General features: G+C 38.2%; 2 protein-coding genes across 2 annotated transcripts; both read right to left on the minus strand.

Annotated features, from left to right (window-relative positions):
• Positions 1-421: 421 nt before the first annotated feature.
• Positions 422-2,388, minus strand: LOC139315601 (proto-oncogene Mas-like). The gene is made up of 3 exons (XM_070941996.1): positions 2,325-2,388; positions 1,560-1,617; positions 422-1,409 (listed from the first exon to the last, which is right to left on the minus strand). Exons 1-3 carry the CDS (start codon positions 2,350-2,352, stop codon positions 422-424), a joined length of 1,074 nt encoding a protein of 357 aa, XP_070798097.1. The 5' UTR covers positions 2,353-2,388.
• A 6,136-nt stretch (positions 2,389-8,524) lies between these two features.
• On the minus strand, positions 8,525-9,460 carry LOC139315602 (proto-oncogene Mas-like). The gene has a single exon (XM_070941997.1). The coding sequence runs from the start codon at positions 9,458-9,460 to the stop codon at positions 8,525-8,527; it is 936 nt and encodes a 311-aa protein (XP_070798098.1).
• Positions 9,461-12,002: the final 2,542 nt, after the last annotated feature.

Below are 12,002 nucleotides of genomic sequence, written 5' to 3' on the forward strand. Positions count from 1 at the left end.
ATTAATGATTATTAATAATAAACTTATTATAAAATATAATTGAATGATAACGATGTCCGAAATTTTTCAAGATCAAAAAAATCATATTTTGTGCTAAACAGCTTCTTTGGATTGAAAATTATGGACACAGCAACACTTCCAGTTTACACAGTTTTGTTTTTAAGTACTTTGCTCAGTAAATTTGTATCAATTCTGTATGTTCTTTAGGAAAGCACATATGATATCCCAAATAAACTTGTAGGTTAAAATATTCTATATCAGAGGTGGGCAACTATGGCCCTTTTATGACATGTGGACTTCAATTCCCAGAATTCCTGAGCTAACATGGATGGCTCAGGAATTCTGGGAATTGAAATCCACAAGTCATAAAAGGGCCATAGTTGCCCACCCGTGTTCTATATGCAATATTTATGACTCTTTATCACTGGCTTTCCTTCATGGTTTCCTGCTCTTCCGTGCTTCCCTTCTCATCCTTGAAGACTCTTTGCAGAGCAACCTTGTAAGATTCCCTCTTCTTCCTCCCCACTAAGAAATAAAGGAGTGGGTTGATGCTGCTGTTGAGAGCTGTACATCCTACCCCAATGGTCAGGAGGAGGGGATTATAGATATCAAAATATTCAAGAACATAAAAGACATTCATTGGGAGAGAAAACAGGAGGAAGAAGAGGAGAGCCAGAAAGATGGTGGTGAGAAGTTTCCTTTGATTGCGTTGCATTTTAGACCTCATATGAATCCAGAGAGTCACAGTGGACACAACCATGAGAGGCGTACAAAGTAAACCATTCACAATCAGATGGTAAAACAAAGGTGAACTTCCATAGGTTCTGGTCTGGTCGAGAATGAAGTGCACCACAGAGAGCAGGAAGGAGAGGATCCAGATGAGGCCACGAACAAGTGTGGAGAAATATGGAGGACGATGGCAGCGATGCCAGAGAGGGAAAAGAACAGCCACACACCTGTCCAGGCTGATGGCCGTTAGCAGAAACTGGCTGGCAGAATAGGTGAAGAAAAAGAATTCAAAAAGTAAGATGAAAAAGGTATCGACAATGTATGTTCTTTGACTCAGAGTAAACACTGACACAAATATAGTTGCAGTAATGAGGGATGTGATGACCCCAAAATCAGCGATGGAGAGATTCAGGATGAAAGTGGTGAAAGGATTCCTCTTAATGGAAAAGGCCAGGAGATAAATTGTCGTTCCATTTCCCACCAGGCCTAAAATGCAAATAAGGCCAATGATGCCAGTGAGAAGATTTTGTGTTAAATTATCAAACGGTCCATCATAAGGAGGAGAAAAATATTCTGGTATTTTAGAAACATTCGGAGCAATTCCAGTAGTATCGAAAGGGAAGTCAACCAGTTCAGAACCACTTTCAGGACTTGGAGGAATTTGAGATTCGTTCTGTATCCTAATAACACAAGGAAACAAAAAGAGAATCAGTCCTTGTTAGTGAAATAAATACATACTGTAGGAAGGCCCCACCCTCTTTCCAGATTAAAATATTCTTTATTCTTAATACTAAAAAGAGGCAGAATATTTTGTATCATAATATACTTACTTGTATATTCCATGTACCACATCAGCGATGTCCTGGAATATTGGGATTGATGCATTACCTAAGGAAGCAATTATAGTAAGTCATTATTTTGATCAATAACAGCAGGCAGCAAAAATGCTAATGTGCTTTAGAAACTTCCTCCACACAGATTTGTTTCTTCCTGAATGGGAGTCTGTGAATGTATAAATAAAATATTCTCCAGTAGGTTTTTTTTCCTCTCATTGCCCAGATGATCATTAGCCAATATTCAGTCTTTGTAATCCTCTAAACTGCCCCAGAATTATTTAATCTGATAATTAATTCAAAACAATTTTAAAAATGCTCATTTTGAAAAGGAAACTATTTTTCCCAGCCTTCTTTTTCTTTGATTTTCAGAAATGCTTTTGGGCCTCTAATCATTTTTGTTCCTAATTAAAGAAGAACAAAGAGGTTGATTCCATCCTTGTGTCCTTCCAAAGGACAATTCTGGGAGGATGTTGCATGCAGGAAGTGACAGGTATCAGAATTCTTAAATTCTCCATACTTTATGAATAATTCCATCAGAAACCATTTTGTGAATGCACCCCTGAATGTTTTCAAAATGCCAATGCAATCCGCAACCTCATGAGAGAGTGGACAACAGGAAGTCATGATTCGGTGATAGAGTTTCAACTTTGGAATAAGCTCACAAAGCATTATGAACCCTTCAGGTTTTCCTTAAGAGTAGTACCCCCAAAAGAAAGCAAAGTTTATATATATATAATATAGTTTTCATGATATGCCTACCTTCTGAGTAATTAAATAGCTGCTCCATTGTGCAAAAAGTGTTGTTTCCTTGCTTAGAAGAGTTCACTTCTGTGGATCAGATAGACCACCTGGGACACTGTAATTTAAAGGGAAATTAAATTATTAAAAGAAAACTTGACTGTTCTGATTGTCAAAATGGCTGAAAGAAATTGTATTCTTGGAAAATTCCAAGTCATTATTGATTTGCCGTCCACACATGAAGCAATAAAATATATTTACAGTCAAAGACCAAATGCAATCAAAAGATGAGGAAAACATTACAAGAACCCTAAGAACGACATTTTTAAAAATGAGGAAAAATCTTCAAAAAATGGGGCAGTTTTTCAGTTAATAACAATAACATCAGAAAAGAATTTGTAAAAACGTATTAAGGTTTATTGGAGTCAGAGATGAGAAGACTGGTGTCACACCAGTCTGGTAAAAAGTTGTTGGGAAATTGAGTTTACTGTCTCTGGAGAGTCTTAATCATCCAAATCATGGTTGTCCCAAAAGTCAACTGGACTTTATATTTTCTTTGAAAACTTTCTGCTTCTCATCCAGGACCTTCTTCGGTTCTCAGTTAAAGTGAGTTTCATCAGACAATCCTGTGGAATTAGCTGATAACATCCCAATGTTCTCAAGTCTTAACCTTAACCCAAATAGGGGTATTTTGGATATAACAAATTACCACAATACAAGCTCTGCCTTTATTATAGTCATACCTGATAATGATAGGAAGAATCTCCAGAAGGAAGAAGAGGGCTTTTCCAGTATCTAAGGGCAAGATATTTTTCAGTGAATCCTGTTGGCCTTCACTTGATGCAAGTACCGTCGAAAAGGAAAATTGAACTGGACCAAGCTGCAAACTTTCTCAGAAAACTTGTGCAATATTCTTCTCTGAATGGGATTAACCCTCACTCAAGATCCAAACCAGGACAAAGCCATTAAGACCAGGGATGGGTTCTAACCGGCTTTACTACCGGTTCTCTTTGTGCGTGTGCTTCGCGCGCGATCGCCTCTTTGGTGACCGCATGGTCAAGCTTGAGTCCTCATTAAAGGAAGATTGGCCATGTGCTTATAATTCACAGTGTTACAAGAAGGAAATACTCTAAAGCAGGGCTCCCCAATCTGGGCCATGGGTTAATCACCACTGATCTGTGAGAGTGAGCCCCACTTGTGGGAGTCTCATTGAGGGCGCTCGCGGCCCCCCTCGTGTGAGTATCACCGTGTATGTTGTGGACACTCGCACCTGCACATGCGCTTGCCCCTCCCACAAAATCATCCCCTCTCCCCCCCCCTGCTCCAGGCCCCCAACCTATAAAGGTTGGGGAACTCTGTTCTAAGACACACTATATTGAAAGCATCAGAAACGTCCACACAGTCTCAAAACATCTATGAGAACTCAGTTCCTGAAACTCATACTGAACTTGGAAACAATTATTTGCATATAAGAGTTATTGTGATAGAAGTTCTACCTTTTCTGTGGACATACCTGGTGATGGTGTGCAGGAATCCCTTGTTGGTGTGAACCAATAGGTTTCTGTGAAGAAGCCCAGAGAGCTACATTTCTTTGATGAATCCAGTTTGATCTGTATTTGATGTGGATGCGGTGAGCAAGCAGAATTTATTCAGCCTCACGGACAATTTTTCCAATTACCAAAAAGAGGAACTTGTGTAACATTGTCTTATCTGTTTGGAAGGAGAAAGTGTTTCGACACATTTTATACAAACAAATATTTGAAGATTTAATCATAACTTTCAAGGGAAAAAGATAAGAAATGTCACACTGAAATTGTGTCTAATCTCATCTCTGTGAATCATAACTTCTCGGAAAATGAGACCACATTTGAAATTGAACCTAAGTTCTGTTACATCCTTTATCTGCGAACGTCAGTGGTTTTTGAAATTTTGCATGAAATTTTGCAGTTATTTGAATGGATAAATAAATAAATAAATAAATAAATAAATAAATAAATAAATAAATAAATAAATGTCACTGGGTGTTGTGCCTTGTGATTCTTGACCAGCGTATCGTGTCTTTTTATGTACACTGAGAGCATATGCACCAAAGACAAATTCCTTGTATGTCCAATCACACTTGGCCAATAAAAAAATTCTATTCTATTCTATTCTATTCTATTCTATTCTATTCTATTCTATTCTATTCTATTCTATTCTATTCTATTCTATTCTATTCTATTCTATTCTACTCTACTCTACTCTATTCTATTCTATTCTATTCTATTCTAATTCTTCTAATTCTAATTAATTCTAATTCTAATTTTTCTTTTCTCCTCCTCCTCCTCCTCCTCCTCCTCCTCCTCCTCCTCCTCCTCCTCCTCCTCCTCCTCCTCCTCCTCCTCCTCCTCCTCCTCCTCCTCCTCCTCCAATTCTGGGAGTTGAAGTCCACAAGTCTGAAAACTGCCAAGTTTGAAGACCTCTGGCATAGACATTTTGGTGAGGTAGCGATGTTTAGCACTGTAAGGAGCCCCAGACGGCTCCTGAGTGAAGGAGTGGAATGTCTGCCAGTTTGAACTGAGGTGATGGAATGTGAGGCAAGTGGCAGTTGGAACTTTTCAGGTTGTGAAGGGGAGTAGAACGTCTAACTCTTTAGCATCAGAGTATGTTAATATACTGTATATGAATATACTGTTTATGAAATACCAATGATCTGATGGTCATTTTGAAAAATCCTTTCTTAGCGAGCACCTAGAAGCCAAGAGGAACATATGTGCCAAATTTCAAGTTTGTAGGCTTTACAGTTCTGGAGATTTCGTGATGAGTGAGTGGATTTGGCTTTTATATATGTGTTGTGGCCCGTCAGTGGCCTGTGCAGTTAGTAGCTGATTCTGACAGCGAGGAGTCTGGTGTAGTGCTGCGCCAGCAGCCTGTGCAGCTGGTGTTCAAATCAGACAATGAGGAGGCTGGAGAAGATGTGGTGCCAGAGGCGGAGATTCAGTCAGGGCCTTCAGAACCTCCAGAAGCTCCCATAAGTGAAGAGGAAGAAGAGGAGGAGCCTCTTCTCGATGCACGAGCATGCAGAGCTGTTAAAGGCAGGAGTGGCTCCTCAGGAGGAGGTCTCCTCAAGAGTAAGGCTTGGGGCTAATTGGCCACTGCCCTAGCCTGGAAGGACGATGACTGATGCAATTTGCAGGAAACAACTTCGTTCATATTCCTTCGCGTCTTGATCCCAGAAACGTTTGATTTGGCTCTTGTTTCTTTCTTGTCAGTTTTCCTGCAAATTGCTTCTGGGCATTTTGCCAACCACAGTAAGATTACGGTTATCTGAAATACTGTACCTCAGAATTGAGTTATTATTCTTTGGATTCTTGTCGGCTGTTAATTAAGTTAAATTAACAGCCCTTGTTCAGAAAAGACTGATTTAAACTGTACTTGTGTTTGAACAACTGCTAAGAAAACTCACTAGTAGTCTTTAATTAGTAAGCTAAGGTTTATATGGACTTTGTGTGTGCTGTGTTCTTTGGGGTCTGTAGCTGGGGCAGAACAATATGTAGATTAATTTATTTGCCCGCTTTCTCTGCTTCTAGTTATATTAACATTGGAACCATTATTGAGAGAAATTAGACAAAATTCGGGAATAAAAGGACTACATATCAAGAACCAGCAGTATAAGCTACAAGGGTACGCTGATGACCTTCTGTTTATTTTGGAAGATCCTTTTATATCGGGCCCGAAGTTAATTTATGAATTAGAAAGATATGGAGCTGTGGCGGGCCTAAAAGTAAATAAGAAAAAAACCCAAGGTCTTGATTAAGAATTTGACAATAAATCAGGGGAAGGAAATAGAATTGAACTTGGAATTCCAAATCATAAAAAAAATATGGTATTTAGGCATCCTACTATCAGCTAAGTGTTCAACAATTAAGGAGGACAATTATTTGAAACTTCTCCAACAAACGGAACAAGACTTAGAGAAGTGGAAGAAGTTGCAAGTCTCTCTGTTAGGTAGGATTGCGGTCATAAAATCTTATATTCTCCCAAAATGGACTTACTTATTTTACACAGCTCCAGCCAGATTGGACAACAATTTTTTTAAACAATGAAACCAATGTGTTCTCAAATATATTTGGCAGAATAAAAAACCTAGAATTAAACTTAAAATGCTCCAAGAGGTGAAGGGTAGAGTGGGATTCGGTTTGCCTAAATGGGAGTATTATTACCAGGCCGCACATTTAGTTTGGGTAAGGGACTGGATCTTGTTGAGAAGGAGATGGCTGTTGGTTCTGGAAGGTTCGGGGCTGCAACAGGGTTGGCATTATTTCCTTTGGCAAGAGAGGGCAAAAAAAAACCCCACGTGCTTTTCAGGTCATTACTTGAGGAATACTTTAATCGTAACATGGAGGAAAATTAAAGACAAATTTTATTCTTTGACCCCCTCCTGGCTGGTCCTGCTAGAAGCCATGACATATACCCCGCTATATAATAAAGAAAAACATCTACCTTATTGTGAGCTGCTTGATAGTCAAGGCTGTTTAAAAACAAGAACCGAACTAGCTCTGCAGGGAACGGAAGTGGATTGGTGGGCTTATGCTCAAATTAACTCCAAATATAAAAAAGATAAAGAGCAAGGAGGTATTGATGGGACCCTGCAGGAGTTAGATAAGATTATATTAGGGAAGGAGGAAAAAATGTTAGCTAAGATTTATAATTTTTTAATAACCCGTTGGATAGGTGACGAGATCATCAAAGACTCGATGATTGCCTGGGGGAAGAATATTGGACACTCAATCGATTTGGTGAAATGGGAAGAAATTTGGTCTAGATAAATGAAATTTTTGATGGCAACTATGTCAAGTTTCCGAAAGATGCCCTAATTAATTCATGAGCCATGATCCAAATTTCAAAGGAAATATAGTCATTTATTAGGAGCAACATTCCGGCAATACTGGGATGCAGTTAGGACTAATCCTACGTAGATTCACGTTCCCCTATGACCCTGTCTCTCCCCTCCTCTCTGGCCATTTCATAAATCACATTCTCCAATTAACCACTTTGGCTGGCTGTGAAACCTAACGCCCTCCTTCTGATTGCGGTCAGAAAGAATGTATGGAATTCACTTCAGTTCTCCCTCCCTTCTGCTCATGGCAACTTGAAAGCTTTGCAAGTTGACAAACTACTTATAAGGAAAACTTGTACAAGATGGTATACAGGTGGCACCTCCTTCTCGCCTGACTATCCAAAATGTTTCCTGGACTCTCCCCAAATTGTAAGAAATGTGGGGAGCTAGGTACCTATTTCCATGTATGGTGGACTTGCCTCAGAGTAACTGAATTTTGGAAACTCATTCAGAGGTGGTTGTTAGAAATTACGGGTTACAAACTACAACTGAAACCTGAATTTTATTTATTAAACATCAGGCCAGATAAAATAAGCACTAACAATTGGTATCGGATTGTTTATATCACAACTGTGGATAGAATATGCCTCGCCCAAAACTGGAAGGGTAAAGATCTACCGTCTGAAGATATGATTATAGGGAAAATCATGGAATGTGCAGAAGCCGATAGGCTAACTAAAATTTTAAGAGATCAAAAAGACTCTGCATATTTCCAATGCTGGGACCTATGGTATGCCTGGTTAGATAATAGAATAAAAAGAGGACAATGCTAGATTAGACTTTTATTTTTTATCTGTTTATTTAGATTGAAAGTTATGTATTGTGTAATGTTCTCACCGTGATCTGTTTGTCGACAAATCGTCTGTTTGTACTTTTTTAAAGAAATAAAATTTATAATAATAATAAAAAATAGATTAATTTATTTGCTAAGTTTGCTAAGCTGTGGGGGTAAAATAGGCAGGGTACATCAAAGCATTTTAAATAGGGTTTGGAACATTTGACTTGTGCTTGCAAATGAACAGACCAAATGCAGAAATCTGAAGATACGGTAAACTGTTCATTAAGGTGCTCATTGCTAAGAACAAAGATTCAAAAAAAAAAAAAAAGTTTAGCTCCTTTAACCTATGTGTTATTTTACCAAGTCATCTCAAAAGAATCTGTTTGGAATGTTTTAGAAAAATGTTAAAGTTGAGAAGATGTCAGACTAATTTCCTAATTTCATTGGTGTTAAATTTCTGATAATGCTGGATTTGCCAGAGTAGGTTGGTCTGAATGGAACCTCGAGACTTTTCAGGAAACCATAGAAATATGGAAGCTTTTCACTCTTGTGAGAACCTCATAATCATATATCCACCTGAACCTCTGGTTGTTTGTCATTCTTTTCTTCCTCTTTGCAAATTTTTAAGTTGTGCACAGATGTATGTTCCTTCTCTCTCCCCAAGAGGAAACAGATCAGTGGGTTTACACTGCTGTTGAGACAAACAAATAAATAGATGTATGCAATTAAATTGAAATAATTCCATATGAAAAGAACGTCGAAGAGATAAATGGCGCTTGCTGGAATAGAAAGGATGAGGAAGAAGAACAGGGCAAGCAAGATGGTTAGGAGAAGCTGTTCTCGCCTCTGCATTTGTGGTTTAAGAGAGCCTTTGATGAAGACAGCCAGAGAGGAGGCCACCATGAGCGGGAAGCAAACTGAGGTACATATTATAATGTTAAAGATTATGGGGAGCCATATAAAAAAACTCATAGTGTAATGAATTGCTGAGATGAGGAAAGAGACTATCCATGTAATGGTGCAGAGGATGGTGGACAGGCGTGGGAGCTGATGGCTTTGGTACCGAATAGGGGAGAAGAGAACCAAATACTGGTCAATGCAGATGATAATCAGAAAATATCGACCAGCGCAATAAGTGCATATTAAACATTCTCTTATTAGTTCAGTATAATACCAATGATTTATGTCCAGAATTCTGGACAGAAATATTAATATGAGAATCCCGCTGTCAGCCAAAGCCAAATTGAGGATATAGAGATCGAAAGAATTCCTCTTCATCCGGAAACACAAACAGCCGATGACAATTCCATTTCCAATAATCCCCGGAATGCAGAGGAACAGGATGAAAGAATAGATGAGTTTTCCCGGATATGTAGAATCAGAATTGCTGACATGTAAGTCCATGGCATCAGTGACATTGTGTTCAGTAAACTTGGATGTCAAATTTTCCAATTTAGCAGCCTTTATTGCAGAAATGATGTTTGTCATGTTGATCGTCATCTTCTATGAAAATGAATCTTGACCCTTACAAAGTAAAGGACTTGTTTCAACTCTTTATACAAGGAAAGCAGAAACCACAGTTTGTTTAAACCCCTTTCCAGATAAAAGAGGAAATCCTTTTTGGGTTTTTTTGAGGACTTTGTTTTCCTCTGGTTCCGCAGAACAAATCTGTGAAAAATAAAAGTAAGCAAAAAATGGCCATATGATCATTCTGGTTGGGCACAAGACAGTATGGATCGTTTAATCATTATTACAAAGTATATTTAAAACTGTTATACAAAAGAATTAATTATGATTCTTTGGGACCATCTGTAAATTACAAAACGTTTAATAATATTCTGGTCCGTTTATATAGCAATGGCCAAAATTGTGGAAACCTTTTGGGAAAAGTGCATTTTCTAAAACTCGCTAATAACACCACTTTTTTTGTCAGTAGGACCATAAAATTATATATCAATGGAAAGATAATTTAATCAAGAATGTAATGCAATAACTTTTATGAAGGATTTGCTATTAGAATAGTAGTTACAGGATAAAGAAGAAAAGTGAAACCTGTAGAAAAAAACGAGATATACAAAAATTATCACCATAGAAAAAAATGAGAACTACAAAAATTATTACCATGTCAGTTAATAGTTGAGTAACCTTGAACATGAATTATGGCCTTAAAACATCTTCCCATGGAGTAAACCAAGTCTTTTAGTTTTGCAGCTGTTATAATGTCAAACCAAGATTGAATGATTGCTTCTGTTAACTGGGTTTTATTGCTGGGTCGCTTCAGACTAACGAGTTTCTTTAGTCGGCTCCATAGATTTTCAATTGAGTTAAGATCTGGGCTATTCCCAGGCCATTCCAGCAGTGGAATAGGATTATCTTGAAATTCAAAAAAAAAAAAAAGATGTGTTATTAGCCATCAAACTTAAGTCATTTCTTGATTTTGAGAAAAGAATGAATGTAGGGGAGAAAGAACAGGAAAAAGGCAAACAAAAGAAACCAATCAACAACAACCAAAAAAAAGGCAAGAACGTTTGATAGGATGGGGGACAATGAATAAGATATCTCTGTGACCTGAAATGCATAATTGAGGAATGCAAGATACTGTATATGCAAGAGAAGGTTGCCCGAATGAAAGTGAGAACCTTTAGAGTTAGGTCATGGTATGGAAAAAGTCAGTAGGAGAAAAGGACCAGAAAAGGACTTCTTCATAAGTTTTTGACAAACATTTGAAAGGAAAGGATGTTTTTGACAAATAACCATACCTGTCCAGGACAGCAAGAGCAAATTTGTAGACCACTGCAGATCAGAACTTCTTAAGTGTTGTTGGACTACATGATCAAACCTGACCAGCAGTTTCTAATACTCAGAATAACAAAATAACAGAGTTGGAAGGGACCTTGGAGGTCTTCTAGTCCAACCCCCTGCTTAGGCAGGAAACCCTATACCATTTCAGACAAATGGAGGCTAAAACATACGAAGAACGGTTGCAGGAACTGGGTATGTCTAGTTTAATGAAAAGAAGGACTAGGGGATGACATGATAGCAATGTTCCAGTATCTCAGGGGCTGCCACAAAGAAGAGGGAGTCAAGCTATTCTTCAAAGCACCTGAGGGCAGGACAAGAAGCAATGGGTGGAAACTAATCAAGGACAGAAGCAACCTAGAACCAAGGAGAAATTTCCTGACAATGAGGTCAATTAACCAGTGGAACTGCTTGCCTGAAGAAGTTGTGAATGCTCCAACACTGGAAGTTTTTAAGAAGTTTTTAGTTTTAGTTTTAGTTTAGTTTTTAGAATAGAATAACAGAGCTGGAAGGGACCTTGGAGGTCTTCTAGTCCAACCCCCTGCCTAGGGAGGAAACTTTACACCATTTCAGACAAATGGTTATCCAACATCTTCTTAAAAACTTCCAGTGTTGGAGCATTCACAACTTCTACAGGCAAGTTGTTCCACTTATTAATTGTTCTAACTATCAGGAAATTTCTCCTTAGTTTTAAATTGCTTCTCTCCTTGATTAGTTTCCACTCATTGCTTCTTGTTCTACCCTCAGGTGCTTTGAAGAATACTTTGACTCCCTCTTCTTTGTGGCAGCCCCTGAGATATTGGAAGACTGCTATCATGTCACCCCTGGTCCTTCTGAACTGAGAAAAAAGTTCTTTTCATATAATAGTTATCAGGAGGAAAGTTATACCTTCCCTGTGGACATACCTGGTGATGATGTGCAGGAATCCCTGGTGAGAAGAAGGTCTCTTTGAGAATCCAAAGAAGACCAGAAAGATAGATTTCTTGGATGAATCCAGTTCTGCTCTGTCTGCATTTGATGTTGCTGTGATGAACGAGCACAATTTATTCAGCAACAGGAGCAGATTTCCTGTAAAGAAAAGAGGAACTCATTTTGCTATGTATTTTATTACAAAGGAAATGCTTATGTTTAATCATAACTTCGAAGGAAAACCAAGAGACAGGCTGAAAAGAAGTGTAATCTCATCTTGGTTTATAACTTCTTTAAGAATGAGAAAACACATAAAATTGAAACCAAATTGTGA

Source organism: Pituophis catenifer, unplaced genomic scaffold, assembly GCF_029215685.1.
Source record: "Pituophis catenifer annectens isolate HBS135680 unplaced genomic scaffold, rPitCat1.0.hap2 SCAF_3, whole genome shotgun sequence".
Lineage (NCBI taxonomy): Eukaryota > Metazoa > Chordata > Lepidosauria > Squamata > Colubridae > Pituophis > Pituophis catenifer.

Excerpts from the sequence above, each read along its gene's own strand:
- LOC139315602 (XM_070941997.1), bottom strand. The coding sequence starts at position 9,460 with ATGACGATCAACATGACAAACATCATTTCTGCAATAAAGGCTGCTAAA.
- LOC139315601 (XM_070941996.1), bottom strand. The coding sequence starts at position 2,352 with ATGGAGCAGCTATTTAATTACTCAGAAG. Across the intron at positions 1,618-2,324 it reads GCTATTTAATTACTCAGAAG|GTAATGCATCAATCCCAATA; the intron begins GTAGGCATATCA and ends TTGCTTCCTTAG. Across the intron at positions 1,410-1,559 it reads GTGGTACATGGAATATACAA|GATACAGAACGAATCTCAAA; the intron begins GTAAGTATATTA and ends TTGTGTTATTAG.